Below are 23,337 nucleotides of genomic sequence, written 5' to 3'. Positions count from 1 at the left end.
TGTCTGGGTTTTGACTTCAGCAGCTAATAATTATGCCAAATGATGGAGGAGAGCCAGAGAATCCCAAATCATTCTCTGGTTCCAGCTTTCAATTTACTCTGCCAGTGCTAAGCTCATTAATCACACTCACAGCACCAAACCCAACAAAAATTAGTCCCTGATCTTCTCCCCTCTTGTTTCATGACAGAAGGAGTTGGGGGCAAGAGGAAGAGAAAAGAGATGGAGAGGTGCCACCCAGTAATCTAACAGTCACTCAGAGGGGCTGGGATTAATAAATCAAAAATCCATTATTAATATTACAAGCTTAAGTATCTATCTAAATGCAAATGAATGAACACTAGGGGTTCCTTCCTCCTTTTTTTTTTTTTGGAAGTGCTCTGTTCAACAACTCTGTCTTGGAGGAAGCAGAACGTGCCCACATGATAATTGTCTGCTCTAATTGCAATTTTACAGTTCAACCCTTCACAGCCCATGGGTTTTCAATGGCCTCTAAAGGGTCTAAAAGGCAAGTTTCCTGCCTCTGCACCTCTTCATTCACATCACCTGCAAGGGATATAAATCCTGAGGCTGGTTCACTGCAATTAGGTGGAGTTTGGACCCTCAAAAATCCATCCTTAGATGTGAATTTAGGGAAAGTGCCACAGGTTGGAGTCATGGAGGTTACCATGGAGCAAGCAACAGGGTGCAACCTAAAAATCCTTGCTCCAGACAGGAAACAATTCCCCAGATCTGTGATGTGAAACCCTTGGCAGCTCCAGAATGCTCTTCAAAGTTTGAGGTGCACATTTCAAGCCTGGAGAATAGGTTTTGCTTTATTTGCCTTTCATTAAGCTTTCCCAGGAGGGAGTAGGGGTAGCAAATCAGCTTTCAAATGTGCAAACACCTTGGCAGCTCCTCTTGCCAGAGCTCACTGGATCAGATCGAGTTTTGGAACATCTCCTAGCAAAATCTGCTGACCTCAGCATTTTGGACTTTTCAACCCCCTGAGATTGCAAACGTTGGTTGAAAACCCCTTGCAAGCATGCACAGAAAGCTGAGTCTTAACAGCAACACTTGTAAAACCAATCTGCTGGGGGGGTTGGGAAACCATCCTTGACAACCAAACCACAGCATCTGTGTCACGGAATCATCTGTTCATCTCACAGCTACAAGCTCATCCTTTGATGTCATGGAATTGCAAGGATTAAAGACTGAAAGCATTTCGGAAACCTCAAGCTCCCAGAGAGAAAACAGAGAGGTGAACAAGCTGCCAAGCCTTGGGATCAGAGAATCATCAAATGGTTTGGGTTGGAAGGGATCTCAAGATCATCATGTGCAGGGACACCTCCCAAGAGACCAGGTTGCTCAAAGCCACATCCAACCTGACCTTCAACACTTCTAGGAAGGCCACATGGAGCAGCCAGACCTCACAGGACAAGGCAGAGGTGATGATGCTGAGCTGGGCACCGGTTTGCCTCTAGATCAGCAACAAAATTCAAACCTCCCAAGCCAAAACTAGCACTAGAAAACTCTCCATCATTCTTGCATGGGGCAGATTTCAGTGCCAGCTTTCACAGATAAGTACCCAACCAGAATGCCATCACTCTGCCTCAAATCCAGCCTTGTGCAAACTGGATTTTACTTTTTTCCTCATTAATTAAATCCAAATCTGAGCATGGCAGCAGAACATCTCCATTCTGCTGGACACAACAATCTCTCGAGGACCTCGAAAGCCAAACCTAAAAAAATAATGTGCAGACCAGAAGAGATATTGCTTCCAGCTTCTGCCTTATCTTGCCAAAAAAAAATAGATTTGTATATAAGTGTTTAAATCCCATTTCAACATAGACAGACAACAGATTCACCAGAGAAGAGCAACTCCTAAGCAGGGCTCCTCTCAACTCTGCGTACCCAAACACAACCTTCTATTCCTGATCTACAGACTCAGTTTGCTTTCTGGCACGTAGGTAATAATAATAATAATTAAAAAATAATCCCATTTGACTAATTTCCTGAAGGTTCACCTTCAGTGTGAGGTCAGTGTGAGGTCAGTGTAGCACACAAGGGGCTGCTACATCTCCCCTGCCTTGTAATGTTGTAAAAGTCATCACTACAACCCAGAGGGACCAGTTTTGTCCTGGGCTGCAACACAGGGGGGATTTCACAAGCATAGCCTCTCTGGGTTCTTTAGCTTTGCTTTAGATCCACTCATACATACCAAATTAATCACCAGCCAACAAGAAAACTAAGCTGGCTGCAAATATGTTGCCTGCCTAGGTGTTTATATGCTACTTAATGGAGCATAGAAGGAGTAGAACAGAACCATTTTTCAGATGCTGGAGATAATGATAATAAATAATAACAACAAATGCAGGGGCACGTGCCAAATACATGAGATGTCGAGGGAAGGCACTGACTGTAAGCAGAAAAAAAAAAGGCAGTCCTCAAAAAAAAGTCCTCAAACAGAGATACAGAAGTCAATGAAGTAAAAACACCATTAAATCAAACACTTCGTATCCTTGTCAAGCTCGCTCAGGATTTAAGACAACACTTCCAGAGTGTGCTTAGACTGCTTATTTTTTTTCTTTCTTGTAGATATGCACACCCTGAAGACTACTTCCCATATGGGATTTATGATCCTGACTGTGGTAACTTGGGATTTCTCCCTGCTGACTGTGATCACATCACTCAACACCTCCTGGACAGCACCAGACATCACAGGGATCCTGGCAGAAATCCTTATTTTACTGGATCACAGCAGCACAATGCTTGCTATGCCACCACAGACTGTTTGCAACAGGAGGCTCTGGTTTTGTGGTGTTCTCCTTAGGGTCCTTGAGTTGGGGTGAAGACTGAAGAGATGATGTCAAGATCATTTTAGAGTAATCTGCAAACGACTCCACAATCCTGGGTCTCAGTTCAAGCCCTCTTCATATGGAAAACCCCCATAATTGGAAAAGTCAAAATCACAGAATAATAGAATAGTTTGGGTTGAAAGGGACCTTGAAGCTCATCCAGTTCCAACCCCCTTGCCATGGGCAGGGACACCTCCCACTAGACCAGGTTGCTCCAAGCCACATTCAACCCGGCCTTGAACACATTCAGGGAGGAAAAATATTGCAAAATAAGGGCCCATTTTTACAAAATAGAGGCTGGGATCCAAAGCTAGAAAGGAAAATGCAAACTCCCCTCCCTGGAAGCAGAAGAACACCTGAACATCCATGCTCAGACACTGAGAGATGGTTCCCTGGTACAGACAGAGGATGCTCCTGCCATGCAGGACCCTTCACAACTTATCCTGACACCAACAAACTTCAAACATCAGACCCTGCTCAACCCTGGGTTGAGTGCAGAAGGACAGGAGAGAACGCAGAAAGAAGGGATACATCTGTGTGAAGGAAGAAGCACTCCACACCTGGGCTAAGGACTTTGCCAGCCATGAAAAAAAAAAAAAAAAAAGGGAGTAGAGAGAAGCAAGGGCTGAGACAGCCTGACACATCGCTGCTAAAAAGGTGATGATTTCACCCCAAAACCCCAAATAGCCCAGGTGAGTAAAGAAAACCCCACAGAACTCACCCATCAGTTTCATCCCACAAGATGCAGGTCTGGTTGGTGGTTCCCTGCCAGGAGAGAAAGAAAAAAGGAAAGAAATCAGTGTCGTGTTCTTTAGCAGTCATTTGAAGCAATTAGAATGAAATATTCAGGTTCTGTAGAACATCTTCCACTGCTCTAAGAATCCTCTGTGTGATACTCTCACTGGACAGCTGCAGATCTGGGTCCTTGGAATAGCTTCTTCCACCTTTCACTTGAAAGGCAAGAATAAAATGGGCCTGAGATTGTTCTGTAGAAGGATTTTCTCCATCTTTCCTTATTCAACCTACCAATGCTCTTCCTTTTTCCTTCACACCATCCTTTTGCTGCTCCCTTCTGGAAAGCTGGGGGACTCTCATGGGACATGGTACTCAGAAGAGCCCCAGCCCTGAAGGAGGTGGTCAGGTGTGCTTAAAACACCCTGGAAGAGGTTTGCCAGGGATTCCAGTATCAGCTGTCTCAGCCCAGTTTGGAAAATCCTTCCAGGAAAGTCCAAAGCAAAGACCTGACAGATCTGATATTCATATTGCAGGGCCTCAGGAGGACATCTGAAACCCACAGCAAGAAGAAGTCCTTGGGGTATGTAAGTGTTCATCACATAAATCTGCTCAGGGTTGAGCAGGGGAACATGAAAGGGATCTTTGCCTGCCTTTTAAAGCACTGATCACAACAAAAATATGAATATCTCCAGCAGTACCTGAGGACTGCAAAGAACACTGCAAACATTAATAGTAATAACCTTCCTCCTCCCTCTTCTCCTTCTCAAGGAAGCTACAGGTTACAACCCCTTTTTTCAATGAGTGCCCCCTTCTCCCATGATGATGCCCACAAGGAAATGGTGTGGATTTGGGACAAGTACACCCATGTTCCCAGTGCTATCACCCTCCTCCTGCACTGGCAAAGCCTGAGCCAGGAGCACAGAGCAGGAAAGGTTTGCAGGGCTGAGCATCCTTGGCAGGGAGGGGACACCAACACGAGCCTCATCTCAGGGTGACAGTCGAGTGCCTCTGCCTTAAGGGACATCAAAAAGAGGTCTCAGGAACCCAACCAAACCACCTTTTTCCTTGGCCCAACACATCCTGGCTCTGAAGGAGCAAAGCCAGGAGCAGGATGGGTTCCTAGGGAAGACTTACGTTGTACAAGTGGGAGAATTCAATTTCCAGAGGGGTGAGGAGGGACCTTGGTAATGGCTTTACAGTCACGGAGATGACTTTGGAGTTCAGGACAGTGCTGTTCCTAGGAAGGAAAAGGGAAACAGATGGTTTAAAAAGGACTGAGGGAGTTGTGCAGAGCAAGTGAATCCCACTGCATTCATCACCAGTGGTGGAAGGTTTAGTGTGCACTGTGCAGAAGGAGTTGGCCCTATTCAAAGACCATCAAAGACACTTGTTGCTGTTGGACTTCTTCCTCTGCCCTTTCATCTCCTCTCACAGCCACTCTACATTTATTCCTCCAGTAATTAGACTGGGTTTTTTTCAACCACATTAATCCCTGAAGCCATCGGACTCAAAGGCTGCGTGTACCCTGGTACTAAAACGGATCTGGGCCCATTTTCTCTCCCTGATGTGAGGGAAAAAAGCTCACTTTATGTCCTTTCAGAAGCAACAACCCTGTTTTTTCCCCTCTTAAAGCCTGGCTTGATCTGCACTGTAGTGTTGGGCAGCAGCACATCTGTAAGGCAGCACATGTGTAGTTCCCTACTAGAGTTTGTACCTCCATCCTCTGAGGCTCAAAAGCAAATGGAAAGAGGTCAAACCTTTCATGTGGATGAGTAAATGTCTGTGAGAGACAAATGCTGTAATAAAGCTGTCTCTTCTAGTAGATCTCACTGTCAGGAGAGGCAATAAGGGAGGAGATATTTCCCATACCTGCTCTTCTCCTCCCTGGAATGGTCATCAAAGAATATAGAGGGTTTCCTGGTGTTTCTGAAGCAGGAAAAGACTTGGGTTTTTAAAGAAGCAAAAGTTCTTTAACTAAGCAAAAATTTCAACCAGCAGTTGAAAACTCTGCCCTTTTCTATTTACCATGAAGAACTGAGTAGCAGAGTGTTACTTCCAGCTTCCAGCCTTTCCTGAATCCATGAGTAAGGGAAAACTTTCTCCATCTGAATATTCTAAAGGCATTGACAAAGTCTTTCAGTTTTTTTTTTCTTGGCCTTGTCTTCTTTTTACAAAAGAATTATGTGGAAAAAGTTGTAAAATTCCTTAATAGCAATTGGCTTTAAAAAACAAAACAGAACAAAAAAAAAAAAAAAAAAAAAAATCAAAACCCACAAACAAACAAAACACCACAAACCAAAACAAACAGCAACAAAACAGGTCCAAAGGAGGGCAATCAGGCTGGTGAAGGGACTCGAGCACAGACCCTATGAGGAGAGGCTGAGGGAGCTGGGGGTGTTCAGCCTAAAGAAGAGGAGGCTCAGGGGAGACCTCATCACTCTCTACAACTCCCTGAAAGGAGGTTGGAGCCAGGGGGGGGTTGGTCTCTTTTGCCAGACGACTTTCAACAAGACAAGAGGGCAGGGTCTCAAGTTGTGCCAGGGGAGGTTTAGGTTGGAGATTAGAAAGAATTTCTTTTCGGAGAGGGTGATCAGCCATTGGAATGGGCTGCCCAGGGAAGTAGTGGATTCTCCGTGTCTGGAGATATTTAAAAAGAGACTGGATGTGGCACTCAGTGCCATGGTCTAGTAACCACAATGGTGGTTCAAGGGTTGGACTCGATGATCTCAGAGGTCCCTTCCAACCCAGCCAAATCTATGATTCTATGAAACAAAGAAAGCAAACAAATAAAAAAGAAAAAAAAAAAAAGTAATAAAAATCCCAAACCACCAAATCTCAAAAAAACCTCCTTCCAATTCCATTCATTGAATTGGAAGTGAATTCTCAGAAAATCACTGTTCCACTGACAGAAGAGGGAACACTAACATTGTTTTATCAAGTTAATGAAAAAAAAAGAAAAAAAAAGAAAAAAAGTTGTTTTTTTTTAAGAAAAAAGAGAAGGATTAAAGGACAAATATCAAGCTACAAAGAAAGAGTAAAGGGGAAGTCAATGAGAGTAAATATCAACTCAAAGCTTTGCAATGTAGACAGCTGCAGAGAAGCTGAAAATGGGAGCACTGGTAAGCACTGGTGCAAATCTCCATTAGCAGCTGGGTCTGTAAGGGTCAGTTCTTGATTCAGTGCTGCTGAACATTTGCATGAACAACCCAAATGACACAAAAACATCTTTGGAAGGCTGCAGACCACGTGAGGATTGATGCAGTAAAGCAAAGCAGAAGAAGAATTTGATTAAAAAATTTTTTTTTTTTTTTTTTTTAGCTTGGCAAATCATTAACATGCAAAAGCTTCTTATGGGCAGGCTGGGAAGGTTCCTCAATGACCAAGCAGTCAGAGCCCAAGCAGAAGTCATCCCAGTGCATCCAAGAGTCAGGAAAGGCATTTGAGCTTGGAGAGGGGAAGGTCTGTGTGCTGAGCTACAGGCTCTGCTCCAGGGAGCTGTGACCCAAAATGTACCCAGGAAGATTGACTGCAGAGTAAAAAGCTGTGACAGAAAGGACAGAAGTGATCCTGGGCAGGACCAAGGAGATGGAGCAGTCATCTTCTCTCTGTACCTCTCCTTGTCAGGATGTTACTGTCCTGCTGGCTTCAATTCCACTTCAAGGTGGGGAACCCGTGGAAAGAGTTCAAAAGAAGAGACATAAAATTGATCCAGGTGCTAGAAAACCAGACAAAAAGTGGTTGTTGAAAGGCATGTCTGACAGGTCTCTGCATGGGGGGGGATTTTTCAGTCACCCACCCAAAGACCCAGTGCCTGGAAGTGAAAGTCAGACAAATTCAGCTTTAAAATATGAGACAGCTGTCTAGCAGAAAAGGTAATTAAACATCTGAGCAGCTTGCCAGGGGGAGATGAGGGACTCAGCATCACGGGGAATCTTTCAGGAAGAAGAAGAGTTGCTTCTTGCAAAAAGGATGTCACAGCCCAGCTTCTGGGAATAAAACAAATCACGTCCAAAGTTGGCTTGGGCAGGAGGTCAGTGGAGCTCAGAGGGTTCCTGGTGGCTGTAGAGACTCTGCAAACAGCTGTAAAGATGCTGTTTGGTACACGAGGCTACCAGGTGCCAGGCTGTTGTCTCTCCAGCTGCTGCCCATGTCCTCTCCAGCAGTGTCCAGCTTGGACCAAGCATCACTCACCTCCCTGGATTGAAAAATCAGGTACCCTCTGTATTCCATCACAGCTGCCAAAAAACCCCACAGGGATCTCTGGATGCCAAGGGTTAGAGAAAGATGTGGCTCTAATAAGGAGTTGCTGCTTGGGGGAAGGAAACTGGGACAATTAGGAACAGCTCAGCTGATGTTGGTTGATGAATTAAATCTATTTATCCTTTATTTTCCCTGTTTCTTTTAGGGAAAATTTACTCTGCATTGAATTGTTGCGGTCAGTCCCAGGATCTGGGTCCTTGTTGCTTGTGTGTGCCCTGGCATAACTTCCCTCCTTTGTAGTCAGAAAGATTTTTTATATTTTTAGAAGTATTTTTGCCCCATAAGCAGGTGCTATGCAGCTACAGGATTATTTAAAGACATTCCCCTTTTTATTGCTGTGTCCATGGTGGTGATGAAGTAAGAGGTACTTTTATGTTGTGGGTTGGTTTCTTTTATTTTTTTTTTCCCCTTTTGAATCTCCACTGGTGATTCAGGACTCTGGATCTTTTTATAGGGGAATTGTCCTTTAATTAAGGGATGTCTTCAACCAGAGCTCCTGTAGGGAAGCTGTTCTGAGGCTGTGGCTGCTGCAGCTGCTGATTATCACAGCCCATTCAGTGCCTGGCCAGAGAAAGCTGAAATACCACTGGATCATTTCAGCCAATGATGTTTATTGCCCTTCTGATCTAATTCCCAGTGCTGTAATGGAAGATATTACAGAATACAGTTGGCTGGCTTGCTAATTCTTCTCTGCACTCACTTGCAGTTCTTTTGCCATTGCCCAGTGCTAAATCTGTAGGTATTTAAATGATTATCAGTGAGGAGAGATGCCCTGGTGTTTATGCTAAATGGGCTCACGCTAATCAGTGCAGAACAGATTTAGAAGGTGCCTTAGGATGCTTAATTTACTGCCTCAGTACCAGCCTGGGAAAAAAAAAAAAAAAAAAAAAAGAAAAAAAAAGGAAAAAGAAAAAGAGAGAAACAGAGAAGAAAAAGAAAGGGAGCTAAACACAAAGCTTCAGTGCCCAAGGCACAGGGTTGACATGTGCATCCAGGCGTGCTGCTCTGCTTCTCTTCTCTCTCCCAACTTCTCTTCTGCTGTGATGCTCTGGGAGGGCTCGGCATGGCTGGCAGCTCCTCAGTAGCTCAAGAGGATGGGGACAGCTGAGCAAGGCACCCTCCCCTCCCATCTGTCAAGCCCCCCCTTAAAAAAACAACAACAGCAACAACAAATCCCTTGTGATGAGGAGGGCAGCGTGCGAATCCATCCCTGGAGGACGAAGGGTGGCAGGCAGCCAGCAGGCAAGGATGTGGCAGCACCGTGCTTCCCCTGGATTCTGTGCTGCACATGGCTGGAAAAATGCTTCCTGCCATCCCATCCTTCCTGCCATCCCATCCTTCCTGCCATCCCATCCTTCTGCCATCCCAGTGAGTGGTGCCTGCGATGCATGAGCCCGACCCCACCTCAATGTGCAGCATCACTCAGGGAGGGATGAAAATCTTTGCACTGTTGAGTCAAAATCTGTCTTGTTGCACCCAGGGTTGCCTGAAAGACCAGGGTTTTGCAGCCATAGTGATCAGCAGGAAAAGCTGATGATTTCCCAGCTGCTCAGCCCCTCTTACCTCTGGAGGGAGAGGATGTTGCCCACATTCCGGTACAGCACGGTCCCCACCACGAAGACAGAGGAGTCATCTGATGCTGCAGGACACCAAAGGAAAGGGAAAAAGACAACAGCACTGAGACAATCAGGATGTCAGTTCTCACCAGGGTGCAGATTAGACCTCTCATGGTGGGGTTTCTGTTGCATGGCCAATAGCAGCATCACTACTTGGGATGCAGTGCTTGCTGTCACCACACTGGGTCTCCACCAGTCCCAGGGAAGGGTTTGGTATTTTTGGGATGACCTGGTGCCTCAGGAGTCAGTCCTCACACAAACCTCACTCATCCCCAATGACCAGCCTGGTGTTCCCTTTTTCAGAAATCCTGCTAATCCCTCCAGCAGAACCACAGCAGGAAAATTTCCAGGGTGGAAAGGTCTCCTGCAGCCACCCCCAGGCATTTGGACCCATCTGGAGCTATTGAGCCATCAGAGAGAAGAGTTGTGCTGGGCCTGACAAGGGCTGCTGAGAAGGAGAGATGTCCCACTGGGCCTGGTCTGATCCCACAACTCGTGTGATGCCTCAGGAGGTCGTGGGGTCCTGAATCATGTGTGACCTCTGGGTACAACACTTGACCTCCAGACACAACACTTGACCTCCTCCTCCTCCTCTGCCTTGCAGTGCCCAGCTGCAAAAAGCAAGAACTTCCCCCTGAAAAAGTACAAGCTGCAGCTGAATTTTCAGGAGGAATAAAAAGGAAGTGGCTGGGAGAAAAAACAGAGCTGAGGAAGCCTGGAAAAGCACCCTGAGGTGGGGCTTCCTTGATGTCCCAGGTGAACTTAAAGTTCACCCACTCCATCAGAGCAGGGCAGAGATAACTCCGTGTGTCTTTCTGGCTTTTTGTGGCTCAAGTAGGGCAGCTGGTGAAAACAGAACTAGGAGAGACTGGCAGGCAGGTTTGCAGAGCAGTTGCTTCTTTAACAAAGGATTCTGCTGCCTTCAGAGAGAGTTTTCCCTCTTTGTGCCCAGAGAATGAGGTAGGGAATTTAGAAAAGCAAGGGGTGCTCCTGTGAGACTGTGAGCAAGAAAAACTCTAAACCCCACAGGCTGGGTTATCACAGCACCCTCCCAGGAAAGCAAAGGATCCTGGATATAATAGAGGTGGGAGGTTCTCTCTTTTGGTTTGGGACAGATCTTTAGCAATGCTACCCAGCAGTCCTAGAATACAAAAATAATAATAATAATAATAATAATAATAATAATAATAATAATAATAATAATAATAAAAAGAACTCCTCTGACATGTTACCCAGCTGAAAACATTGCTTTTTAGTCATGTAACATGTCCCCAGCCATTTTCCTTCACATCACCCAACTACATGAATGAGTACTGGGCTTAGGAAAAAAAAAATCCTTACTGGAAGAGTGACCAAGCTCTGGAACAGACTGGGCAGGGAAGTGATGGATTCACTACCCCCAGAGGTGTCCAACAGACACAGAGACATAGAACTTCAGGACACAATCTAGTGGGCATGGTGGTGTTGTGTTGATGGTTGGATCTGGTTGTCTTACAGGTCTTTTCCAACCTTAATAATTTGATGATTTTGAAAGCAACTGTGCCAAGTCAGGTCTCAGAAGTGAGGGATCTGGTTTGGGTCTCATTGAGCTGCCTGCCTGCATCATTTGCTCTTTTTTCTTGTGGCTAAGGAAAGTTGAGGATCAAAAGAGATAGAGGTTCATCTCCCCTGTTCATCCGTGAGGTAGTTCTCAAATAAAAGAGACCACTGGTGAGGGATGCTGAAGAAGACAGAAGCAATACAGCCCTGGGTGGAACAGGGCACCACAGAACAGTGAGGACAGATGGGAAATTGGTTCTTGGAGCTACATAACACCACAATGACTACAGCTTGGGGCCCTATAGCTCTTCCTGAAGATGTTTGCAATGGAAATCTGGAAAAGAGCACCATGGGGAAGAAGATGAAGCCTCTAGGGCAGTCAACACCCCCAGAGCAGAATCAGCTCTGCCTGTGTCTGATGCCACCAGTTTTTCCAACAAGGGATTAAAGGTTTCCACAGGCTCATCCAACAAGCTGTAATAACCCTCCCAAATGTGCTCCATCTTCTCCCAGGAAAATAATGCTGTGTTCAAGACACAGCAAAACACAGGGAGTGTTGGATGTGGTTTTTGATCTGCCAGTGACTCACTGTTTACCCTTGGGGCTGTCACTTCACTGGTTTGGGGCTTTGGAGAAATGATGGTTGTGTTGTTTCCATCCCCAGTAGGGAAGCCCATGACAAGAGGTCCTGGTATTGACAAGAAGAGGGCAGAGGTCTTCTGACAGCAACAACTCATGATCTCTGCCCTCTGTCCCAAGGTAGGACAGCACAGCCTGATGCAGTAGCCAGCAGCTTGTCCTCTCAAAGCCAGAAAACACCAACACATCCACAAGGAAGAGCCACCACCTCTGTAGCAGGCTCAGCTTAAGGTCCTACTTTTGAAAACCCAGAACTCAATCCAAAGTTCTCTGACAGAAGATAATCAAGATAAACACCTTAAATATATTGGTTCCTGGGACCTGTATCTAGGTCAAGGATTGATGCTCCACCTAAGTATCCCAGAACCTGTAAGTTTTCTTTTAGGATCTGGCACTGCACTGTGGAGCCAGTGAGCTCAGTGATAAATGAGCTCTGAGGGCAGGAAATTTCACACAACACTCATAAAACCACAATCTGGCAAAGCCTGTCCATGCAGCAGACGCAGCTCCATCAGTTGCTCAGCGTGACTTGGGGACTCCCATCTGCTTATCCATAGATCAGAGAATCACAGAATTGTCATGGTTGGAAAAGGTCCCCAAGATCATTGTGTCCAATCATCAACATCCCCCTCCTCACCAAAAAAAAACAAACAAAAAAGAACACAAGAACCCACCAGCACCATTAGAGCATGTCCTGAAGTGCCACATCTACACAGTTTTTAAATACCTCCAGGGATGGTGACTCCACCACCTCCCTGGGCAGCCCATTCCAATGTCTAACTACTTCCTCAGTAGATAAATTCTCCCTGATATCCAGTCTAAACCTCACCTGTTGCAACTTCAGGCCATATCCTACAGTTCTCTTGTTATTTACTTGAGAGAAGAGCCCAGCACCCACCTTCCTACAACCTCCTTTCAAGCAGTTGCAGAGAGCAAGAAGGTCTCCCCTCAGCTTCCTCCTCTCTAAACTAAATAATCCCAATTCTTTCAACCTCTCCTCCCAGGATTTGTTCTCCAGACCCTTCCCCAGCTTGGTTCCCCTTCTCTGAACTCACTCCACCACCTCAATGTTTTTTTTTCTTGGAGTGAGGGGTCCAAACCTGAACCCAGCACTTGAGGTGCAGCCTCCCCAGTGCTGAGCACAGGGACCCTGTCACTTCCCTTCTCCTGCTGGCCACACCATTCCTGATATAAACCAGGATGCTGGTGGCCTTCTTGGCCACTTGGGCACACTGCTGGCTTATATTCAGCCAGGTGTTGACCAACATCCCCAGCTCAGCTGAGCCCCTTTCCAGCCACTCTTCCTCAAGCCTGTAGCATTGCATGGGGTTGTTGTGACCAAAATGCAGGACCTGGCACCTGGTCTTGTTAAACTTCATAGAATTATCCTTAACCCATTGATTCAACCTATCTAGACCCTCTTCAGAGCCTTCCTACCCTCAAGCAGATCAATACTTCCACCCAACTTGAAGTCATCTGCAAACTTGCTGAGGAAATCCCCTCATCTGATGTCCCTCTCAGGGATGCATCCAATCTTGGAAGGCATCTACAGCCATGTTTGCCCACATGGCCATGCTCCTAGGTGACAGAACCATGGGCACCTTCCTTGCTTGATCTTGTTGACCATACCTACCTGGTACCCACAGTGACCAATCCCTACTCCTAATGGTAACCTGGTGTATTTAGGGAGAGGCATAAGGGACCCATTTCACCACACACCATTTCTTGCAGGGGATTGGAAACTCAGCTCAACCCCAACACACAGCAATGACAGAGTGGCCCAACAAAACCAGATATATCTCCAAAAGTTTAGAATTCTGAGAAAAAAAAGCCCCCATCGATTCAGTGTTGCCCTGAGTTTTTGTGTCAACTCCTGCTCTTTTATGAATGTGCTGCTTGTATAAAAGAAATACATCCACATCCAGATACTAATCCTGCCCATGGACTTCTGTAACGTGTTTAGGCTTGACTTTTGGTCAGGATACACCTGAAAACTTCATTTATACCCAGCAGTGTTTTGGATGACCAAGCTTTGGTGAGCAAATTCTTTGGTGAGTTGGAAGGAGAGTTTGAAGACCAAGCAAATGGGAAGAACCTCTCTTAAAAAACAAAGAAGAACTATTCTTCTGGAGTGTCCTGCTTGGACTGCCTACCTGTCAGCCCTGAAGACAGGATGCTTTTGGAGACAGTGACCTTGTCCTCTGAGTTCTTGGCCCAGTCCACCATTCCTCTCCAGCCTTTCATGGGGAAGGTGATGTCAGTGGCTGCATTGGCAGGGAGTTTGTGAATCCCGAGGACTAGAGGGATGTGAGAAATACAAGCAGTGAGCAAAGCCAGCTTCAGTAAATTCTTCTCTGCTGAAAAAATCAGCAGAGACAACAGTGACAGATGTGATTGCAGAATGAGTGAGGCTGAAATTTCATAATGGTGATGTTGCCAGTACCTGAAGGGGACCTACAAGGAAGCTGGGGAAGGACTTTTCATAAAGGATCTGTAGCTATAGGACAAGGCAGAAAGACTTTAAACTGAAAGAGGGGAGATTTAGGTTAGATAGAAGAAGAAATATTTTTTCTGTGAGGGAGGTGAGACACAGGCCCAGGTTGCCCTGAAAAAACCATGGATTTCCTGGAAATGTTGAAAGTCAGGTTGGATGGGGAGCAACCAGGTTGAGTGGAAGGTGTCACTGCCCATGGCAGGGGGATGGCACTGGATGATGATTGTGTGATCTTCAGGTACTATTTATGCATGAAGGAAGATGACACCAACAGTTAGGACTTTCCATTCATTGCAAAGAACTTGCCTGCACTAAACCTGGAGTCTCCAGGAGTGGCTGTAGCACCTACTCAGAGAAGTGTGAGAAAGACCAGAGCAAGACATCTCTTGGTCTGTCCTCCCAGCTTCCAGCAGTCAGCAGGATTTCCTCAGCTAATGGCTGTATCCAGGTCATCAGCTTTAACAGCCACCAATGGACCTCTCATTTGTCCATTTTCTAATCCCATCGTGAACCCATCTGCACTTTTTGGCTTCTGCAACATCCTCTGGCAGCACATTCCATGCTGCGAGAGGGCACACAGCATGAATCAAATCCTACCTGCTGTTTGCTTGCTGCCTGATCAATTCCTAGGCTGCTGTGCAGCTCTTGTGTTACAAAAAATAAAAGAAACCAACTAATTCTGGCCAGATCATTATCTGTTCTCCATTCAGGATTCTGTAGATATCTCCCAGATCTTTCCAAGAACTTCACACTGAAGTCTTAACTGACTTGGAGGAAAACCACCCCATATTTATCATCATCCGTGTCTTTCCCCAGAACTTTTAATGTTCCAACACCTTTTGTCTTCCCTCCTGCCCTCCCCAGAGCCCAGGTTATGCATATTTCACTGTAATTAGAGCTTTCCAACATGGGAAGTGCAAATCAACTCACCCAGATTGTCTGTCACTTGGTAGGAATCCCGGAAATCTTTCATGCGAAAGCCAATGACATCAATGAAATCCTCCACAAGCCTGAACAATTCCTTGGCATTTGGCCCTATCTGCAGAAAGAGGGAGAATATTTAGTAGCAGAGATGCTGTAGAGCACAGAAAAGGTTTGTCTGAGGCAGAGGTTTCTCTCCTTACTGGGAGCAGAAATTGGATTTAATGGAATACTATGGAGCTCTGAAGAATGAGGGCTGAGAAGTCTTAATAGGAATGCTAGAAAAATAAAAAGAAAGGGCAAAAAACCCTAATATGGCATTCAGATTGGTAAAACTCAAGTTTGAGGGCAATATCTCACAGCAAAGGAAAATTTGGAGCAAAAGATAATCTGCACAACTCTTTTCCTTAGCTCTTCTACCAACAACTCAGATAAGATACTGCTGATGTTCATTATGATCTTGTTCCCACAGTTAATTGAAGAAGAGAAATATTTTAGGACAGACTCTTAGAAGCCATTATTTCCTATAGCTCCACTTTCTTTCCAGACCCATTGACTGGAGTATTTGACCCAACCAAGCTGTCAACAAGCCAGAGGCATTTTGCACATCCAGAGATGCCATGCCAGAGAGTGAAGATGTGTCCATGTTGGTGAGTTGAAGTTTTGTCCTTCGTCAAATTCTGAGAGCCTTTCCAAAGCTTTAGAATTCCCTGGAACTTGGTTATTTTGATATTTTGTCTGAGAAACGTATTTGGGCTATTTCTGTTGGTGTATAAATATATATACATGTAAATATATTATCAGCTGAGAGGGAGCCCACAAAACATTACCTCCACAGAGTTCATTTTTATACCACAGAAGATTAATTTTGCTCTAGATCACATAATCCTATCCAGAAAATCATCCCCAGCTGGTTTTGTGCTTTTCTGTTTTGCTGGCAGGATCTCACTTTCCAAACAACCCATTTGCCTCTTCTTGGGATCAGACTGTCTTGGAATTTCTCTGCCTCTTTGTCCTTCCCTGGTGCTTCCCTGATAATGAAGATATTTGCAATAATTCTTCTTCATCTGTATTTTACCAGGCTAACACAAGGCTGCTAAACAATAACTATTTTTCCAGTGACACAGCTCATAAAAGATAATCCACCTGGAATGAGCTGAGCTGACTACCTGCCTTTTCCTCAAAGTACTTCTCACTCTAAGGGCTAAAAAATACCACAAGAGGATGAAGAAAAAGCATGAAGAAAAGCAGTTCAGCTCCTTACATCTCCTTTTTTTCTTGCACCACTTCCACAACATTTTTGACTCCTCACCATAATCCAGACACCCCAAGGTGGCTCAGCAGGGATGAAGTGAAGGGGGCAAGAAGGACACGAGGATGGGATGGAGGCAGAAGGAAAGCTGAGCTGGCAAGTGCATGGGCAAGGAGTATGCACATAAGGAGGAGAAATGAGTGAGGAAGCTGTTTTTAAGAGTTTAGTTTTATATTCTATAAGATATTGAATCAGAAAGTCAAAAGAAAGGCCATTGTCTTTGAAGTTTTTATGGTCAACATAATCTCCTCGAGAACCACAGGAGCTCTTCTTTGAGTACTTTTCTGGGTTGTTTGTTTGCCTGCTTTTTTTTAACCTTCCTTGAAAAAAATCTGTGCCTGGCACTGGGATGTGAGACTGCGATGACGTTGGGTTTACTTTTTTTAACAGGGAGTTAAAGACCTTGTTTTAAAGAAACTGCTGAATCTTGGTAAATTTGGGGAGTGAGGTTGGTCTAGCAGCTTCGAAGAAGAAAGACAGAGACTGAAGAAATCTCTTTTTAATGAGGATTTCTCTGTCCTAAAGTCCTTGTGTTAGGCTGTTGTCTTGTTTTCCACTAAAACATAAGCCAGGCAAACATTCTCCCCAGGATGGTCCCACTCCTCCTGTAGGTTATGATCATGCTGGCATCAGGCTGGGCTGTATTGACCTGTAGGTTCAAAGAGAAGATGGTACAGAGAAAGCTGGTGGCAAAAAAATTGCCACAGAGAATAAGCTGTAGGTGTTGTCAAGGGGATCAGCAGGGTTTCCCTGTTGTCATGACAACTTGACAGTCTCCTCTACCCTGGGCTGAAATATGTACAGGCACCTGTAGGCTTGAAACATACTTTTTGGTCACATAATCACAGAGCCACAGAATGGTTGAGTTTGGAAGGGACCTCAGAGGTCATCTGGTCCAAGCTGAGAGCTCAAAGCCATCCAGCTGCCCAATATCATTTCCAGATGGTCCTTGATCTCACCTGGAGCCAGACCACATCATCATCTTTTTCTTTATGCAATGGGAAATCAGAAGATCTCAGGGTGAAATGAGGAGAACAGGTTCAAAAAACTTCCCAGCTCCTGGTGGAGTTTCTGTACCACGAAGAAACTGGATTCAGGTCACTGTCTCATGTTCTGGGCTGCCAACAATTGTTCCAACACCTGCAACTAAGAGGGGTTTTCCTAGAGGATATCCTGTGTTGGTGTGACTGTAGCTGGGTTTTGAGGTTGCTTTCTGTGCTGGTTGATTTTTTCTTGATTGTTTGGTGTTTCCAAGACCTCTGCAAGGAAATTTTGTAGCCGAAGCAAGTGGTTAAAAAGGAACTGGTGTGTTCTGATCCCCATCTGTAGGTGGATCAGAGGACTGATCTCTTCCAAAGGCTGAGTTATATTCCTTGTCCAAGTTCTTTTCAAGCTGGTGTTTCTGTTCCAAGATGCAATGAGGAACAAACATGGAAGGAATAAACATTAACATGGAACCACCCACCAGAGCTGCTGGTCTGAGGCAGAAATATTTCACTTTTATGGGATCCCTAAGGGTTGTAGTGAGATGACAACATTGAGCAACCCAGGGGCTCACCAAGGGAATTGGAAAGGGACAAGGAAAAGGTCTCACAGAAGCCCAAAAGGGAGTTCAAGTGGGCCAGAAAAGGCAAGGGGCATATAAGTCAGAGATAGAAAAATAAACAGTTCCTTCCCTGATGCATCAGGTTTTAGCCACAGAATTATGCAGCAGGATCCTTAACACTAAGATGAGAGAAATAAAGCAAAATACAACTGCACTCTTGCTCAGTTCATGCTGAGCAGAATCAGAAGCTCATCTGAGCAGAACCCAACTCTAAAGTATAAAAATTCTGTTTGTCCTGCATTTATTTTTAGCCAGGAAACCCATGTCATTCCATTTCTGGCAAGAAGAAAAGAGGGGAATTATGGCAATCTGGGAGGGTTACTTACTCCATACCCTGCCTGACCTTTGAGAACTGTGCAAAATTTGGTATTCAGCCTGTTTTTCACTGTTCTTCATGCAGAAACAACCCTCACAACCAATTTTGTGAATCAGCTGGTTGGAATGGAACCCTGAAGCTGACCCCAGGTGACTGTGTCTGGATTGTTTGTTTCATTATAAGGTTTATCCAAGGAGAACAGCATTGGTGGCTGGAGTTATTTTGAGGTTTGTAATGGAACAGAGATGTGTTGCACACGAGCATCATGGGGAAGAAGAGCTAGGAGATCAGGTAGATACTTGGAAATTCTCCTTGTTATGGCTCAAGCCTATGCTGAAAGCCTGTCTTGTTTCAGGAAAGATGCTGAAGGTTCATACCAGTTGAGCTTCCTCCCATTTTTCCCGATTTTCCTCTGATAAAAGATTGCTGATGATCTGGACAAAGTTCTGGAGAAGGAAGACAAAAGAGGGGGGGGAAAAACCAAAACATGGTTAGCCAAACATAGGCTAGGAAGATCACAGTGATGCATGAGAAACATGTGAGAATCAACCATGCTCCAGGAGAGTTCTCCTGGATCCATTCCAAAGGGTCCCACAGCATTTCATAATCCTCTGCCCCCAAGGATGACAACAGCAAAACAGGACATAGTAGGATTTTTTCCCAAAGTCTTTTTCCCAAGGTCTTCTTCATTTTGACTACTGTATCTGATAAGCCATTGGGCTGGGAATATGTCTTGTATCCACTGCTAAATATTTTTATCAGATTAGGTAGATCTCTGTCAGAAACTGGTTAAAAACAGAAGATCTTGCCTTCTACAAATTCCATCCTATCATATTTTCTACTATTTCTGTTATTTGCATCACAGGAAAACCTTATGATCCTTTTTATTCTGTGACCAGTCAAGAGAAGCAGTGATGGATCAAGAGGGTGTTATGCATGGTATTATCTTTGCAACACACTACAGAAAGGAAGGAGGTATTTCAAGACAATTGATTTTTTTTTTCCCTCCTTTTTTACCACTCATTGCAAATCCTCTAGGATCAGTTTGGTGTTTCAAGTCATACACCCATCCCAAGGTATATCCCAAGGGCATATCTTGTAACCACTCTGCATGCAGCTGCTGAAACTGAAACCCTGGGATGAGAAACCATCAGGGTCATCTTACCTTTAGCCATTAGACTGCAATCCTTTCCAAATAATGTCCTCATATCAATTAGACTCCACACTGAGGTGCTATCAGATTAAAATAGTTCTGAGTGACTTTGGCTTTTCAAGTTCTTTTAAAAGAAGCCAGAGAGAATGACCTCAAGCAGAGATTTTTCTTTACATCCAAAGACAATCCATTGGATGGAAAATACTCCAGCTTGTCGGATCAGCATTGTATCAGCTCCAAAGGAGGTACAAACCCTGAACCCCGTGCATGCACACACACCTGTAACCATCACCTGTGGTCCAGGTTATGGTCTCCATCTCACCTGCACATCCCCAGAAGTTGGGCTGTGATAAGCCCTGCGGAAGATTTCTGTCACATTCCTGAGTACATCGATGGTGGACAATAAGTCCCCGCTGTAGCTGGTCCCATCCTGAGATATTTCCACAAGGTTTTGGAGCACTTCTGACAGCCCATCTCCCATCAACCCACGCTGAGCTTTGGCAAGATGATCCCTGGTCTGAGAAACACAAAGAAACCTGACAAACATCTTAGGGACAGTCAAAGCCAAGGTAATGAGCTCGGGGGAGGAATTGCTGAGGGGAGATTTTTGACCCTTCTTGTAATTCTGAGTGCAGGTTGGATGAATCTGACAATCTTTGCTGGCCTGAGGAGCCTGTGGTATTTTTAAAATGTTAGGAGAGCAGAAGTGATTTTTTCTGTTGAAAGGTGGTGTGTAAGTTCAGAAGAATTTATTCTACCACCCAGACACTGTTCTGTTTGTAACCCAAGACCAGCTAGCAAAAGATTTTTGCCCCAAACCCTTAGTTTCCTATACTAATTTGGAACTATTTTAGAACAGATTGTCCTGAGTAGGAGATGACAGTTCTCAGAAATTCAACGTTCTCTTAAGGCAAGCCACAGGAGACCAGAAAAAATCATCACGAGGATGAATTTAAAACTAACAAAAAATAAGTGGCTTGTTGAAAAGTGATATAGTCACAACCATTTATCTTTATAATATCTTATGAAAGACCTGGTAGGACCTGGACTCTGTCAAACTAGGTTTTAAAATACCTAGTGATGAACCATTCCTTGTCCATGGAGTACCCATGCATCACAAGTTAAGCAGAGAAAAACAGTAAGAAGAAAGCACGGAGGAGCTGGCATCTCCTTTTCATATGGAAATTCTATTTTCCTTTTTTTTTCTTTCTGTAACTACAGCATGTGGTGGGATCCCAAACCCACTGAGCTGAGAAAAGGGTATCCTTACCATCATCTGTATGTTCCTGTAATCAATAGAAACACACTTGATGTATGTTGGTGGCTCCCAGTAAGCTATCCCTTCTTCATCTAGAATGCATCTTCGAAGGATCAACCCTGGAAGAGGAAAGAAAGGATTATGGGAGTGAGGACAGCAGGATTAATAGCCAAACATCTTCATAGAGGTCACCCAGAACTGGTCAATGCCTCCATGGAGACACCAAGGGCAGCAGGGGCACCTGGAGATGCCTGAACAACACATTCAAGCACATAGGAGAGAATATTTTTATTCCCTTCTCCTGCATTTCCCTACTGAAGGGCAAGAGAGCAAAAGGAATGGTTAGTGGCTATGGGTAGTCAAGGTGAAAGAAGTTTTTTTTATCTGTCCTGGAGGACAGAAGGGCTCAAGACGTCCTCCTCAGGTGGCATGTTCTGGTGCTTGCAACTAAACCACCCCCAGAAGCTTGTTCTGCCCACACAATAATAATAAAAATCCAACAGCACCATCTTTGCATCAGCTGAAAACCTCTGGAAGCTGTTTGCAGTCCTCCCCCAAGCCTTTCCTTAGCTCCTCCAATGAGTTTTGGACAGACTTTACTATGCAGATGGACAAACCACCTAGGAGGAAGGGGAGAGGCATCACCTTGCTCAAACAATAATGCTGCCATTTGAAGGGTCTCTGAGGAGCAGGTTCTGGTGGCTCCACCACCCCTTTATTACTGCTCAGTGTTTCAGTGAGCTTGCTATGGGTACAGCCTTTCTTCTAGGCTACCACTAGGGATGATACAGGCAAAATGAACTGCAAGGTTTGTCTGTAACCAACAGTCTCACATAAACAGCATAAAATCTCCACATTCACTACTGAAGCTGCTGCTCCCCCCTTTCTGTTTCTGCCTGGGAGTGAGCAACATCCAGCTGAAGACAACCTCCACCACCACCAGGTGTCCTAGGGCCTTGGGGGACAAGTGGCCACAGTCAAAACAGACAAGACTTGGATGTTCTTATCACTTCACAGCACCATAAACAGATCATCAGCTTGTCCACCTGAAGATCATAGAGTCATAGACTCTTTGGGTTGAAAAGGACCTTAAAGACCATCTAGTTTCACCCCCTCTACATGGGCAGCAACACCTCCCACTAGACCAGGATGCTCAAAGCACCATCCAGTCTGGTCTTTAACACTTCCAGGGATGAGGCAACAACAAAAATATGTTTTAGAGAGCTGCTATGGTTTCTAAGGAGAGAAAAGCCCCTAAGTGTGAGTGGACAACACAGTTCAGAGCTCCTCCTTTCAGATACTTCCATCTTTTCCGGTCAGAGGAGACAAATATATCACCCAAGTCTAGAGGGCTCTATAAAGCCCCACCTGCTTTTGCAGAGCTCCTTTGTGGGAGAACTTATCACAGTAACCCTTAATTACAAAGCTGTCCAAGGTTAGGCAGCAGGTGGATGGGTGACCACCTCAGCTTCTCCAATATGAGCCAAGAAGTTTTTCTTAAACAGTGAAGGACCACGGGACCCAGAATTAATGTATCTCTGTGTGAAGGGAAGGCCATTTATTTGTCCTCTCCTCCCCCAGTCATCTCAAACAAAAGACAAAGGATACTCTGAAGTTGGGACAACACCTCAGCCATGGGATGGAGTCATCCTTACCCGTGGCATTGCGAGGACACCGGACGGCTGCAGCATCCCCCGCGGGCGTCTCTTTCCAAACCACAGAAGCAACAGTTTCCTCATCACAGATCTCGTGGGGCTCTGCAAGGAAGGAAAAACTCCGATGGTAAAGCCCCCTCCTCAGGAAGGATGTGGAAAAAGGGAATGGAAAAAGGTGACAAGGGGAGAACAGTCTGGAGGGAACAGAATGGTGGTGGGAGCCAGGAGGCCTGGGGGTGAACTCTCAGTTCTACAGCTGCTTGGCACATGGGCCCTGAAAAAGCCACTTAACCTCTCTGAAGTTTGCTCTGCTGCTCTGAATACTGGGAATCCATCCATCCTGAGGATTAACTCCCTAATTTGCATGTAACAACCTGGGAAAGTCCACTTGCCTTGCCTTGTGTCAGCTCTTTGCAAAAAAGCTGTTATTGCTACACCCTACTAATGAGTTTTCTTTTCTTGTTTAATGGCAGATGTCACCCTTTTATGGGAGAACTCCATGGCTCTTGACTCCTTGAATCCTTCAGGGTCACCACCTCAAGGGCTGGATATGTCTGGAATGATGCTCGACATAAATAAGTTGGAGCAAGAAAGAAGAAAGAACAATAAATAGAAAAAACCCCAAGATTAATATAAGCCCCAGGTTAGAATCATAGAATAGCTCAGACTGGAAAAGACCTTGAAGATCATCATGTCCAGCCTTGTCCTAACCCTATTACCCTATTCCTGATGATCCACCACTAAACTGTGTCCCGAAGAACCACATCCCGGAGATTTTTGAACACCTTCAAGGATGGAGACTCGACCACCTCCCTGGTGAACCTTCTCTAGGGCTTAACAACCCTTTGTTGTAAATAAAATGATTCTGTAAAGGTTGACTCAGTTCAGGCTCTCTGTCTGCTGCCATCTTAGGTGAGGACACAGGGAGAAGATCTGGGTACCTACAGGTTGGGTTGGCTTCAAACAACTCATTTCCAAACACTGCTGCAGAGTCCAGGA

General features: G+C 45.1%; 1 protein-coding gene across 1 annotated transcript in view; it reads right to left on the bottom strand.

The window, feature by feature from the left end:
* The window catches only part of ADGRB1 (adhesion G protein-coupled receptor B1), a 223,264-nt gene that overhangs the window by 120,021 nt on the left and 79,906 nt on the right, over positions 1–23,337 (bottom strand). Inside the window, exons 8-16 of the mRNA XM_030445190.1 lie at positions 22,339–22,440; positions 20,696–20,802; positions 19,748–19,942; positions 18,650–18,718; positions 15,048–15,156; positions 13,777–13,920; positions 9,393–9,468; positions 4,704–4,806; positions 3,556–3,599 (exon numbers count right to left, since the gene is read on the bottom strand). Of these exons, the coding sequence (XP_030301050.1) occupies positions 3,556–3,599; positions 4,704–4,806; positions 9,393–9,468; positions 13,777–13,920; positions 15,048–15,156; positions 18,650–18,718; positions 19,748–19,942; positions 20,696–20,802; positions 22,339–22,440 (949 nt within the window). The remainder of the gene's footprint in view (positions 1–3,555; positions 3,600–4,703; positions 4,807–9,392; positions 9,469–13,776; positions 13,921–15,047; positions 15,157–18,649; positions 18,719–19,747; positions 19,943–20,695; positions 20,803–22,338; positions 22,441–23,337) is intronic.

Source organism: Calypte anna, chromosome 2 (assembly GCF_003957555.1).
Source record: "Calypte anna isolate BGI_N300 chromosome 2, bCalAnn1_v1.p, whole genome shotgun sequence".
Taxonomy (NCBI): domain Eukaryota; kingdom Metazoa; phylum Chordata; class Aves; order Apodiformes; family Trochilidae; genus Calypte; species Calypte anna.
This window is presented reverse-complemented; position numbering and strand designations above follow the sequence as displayed.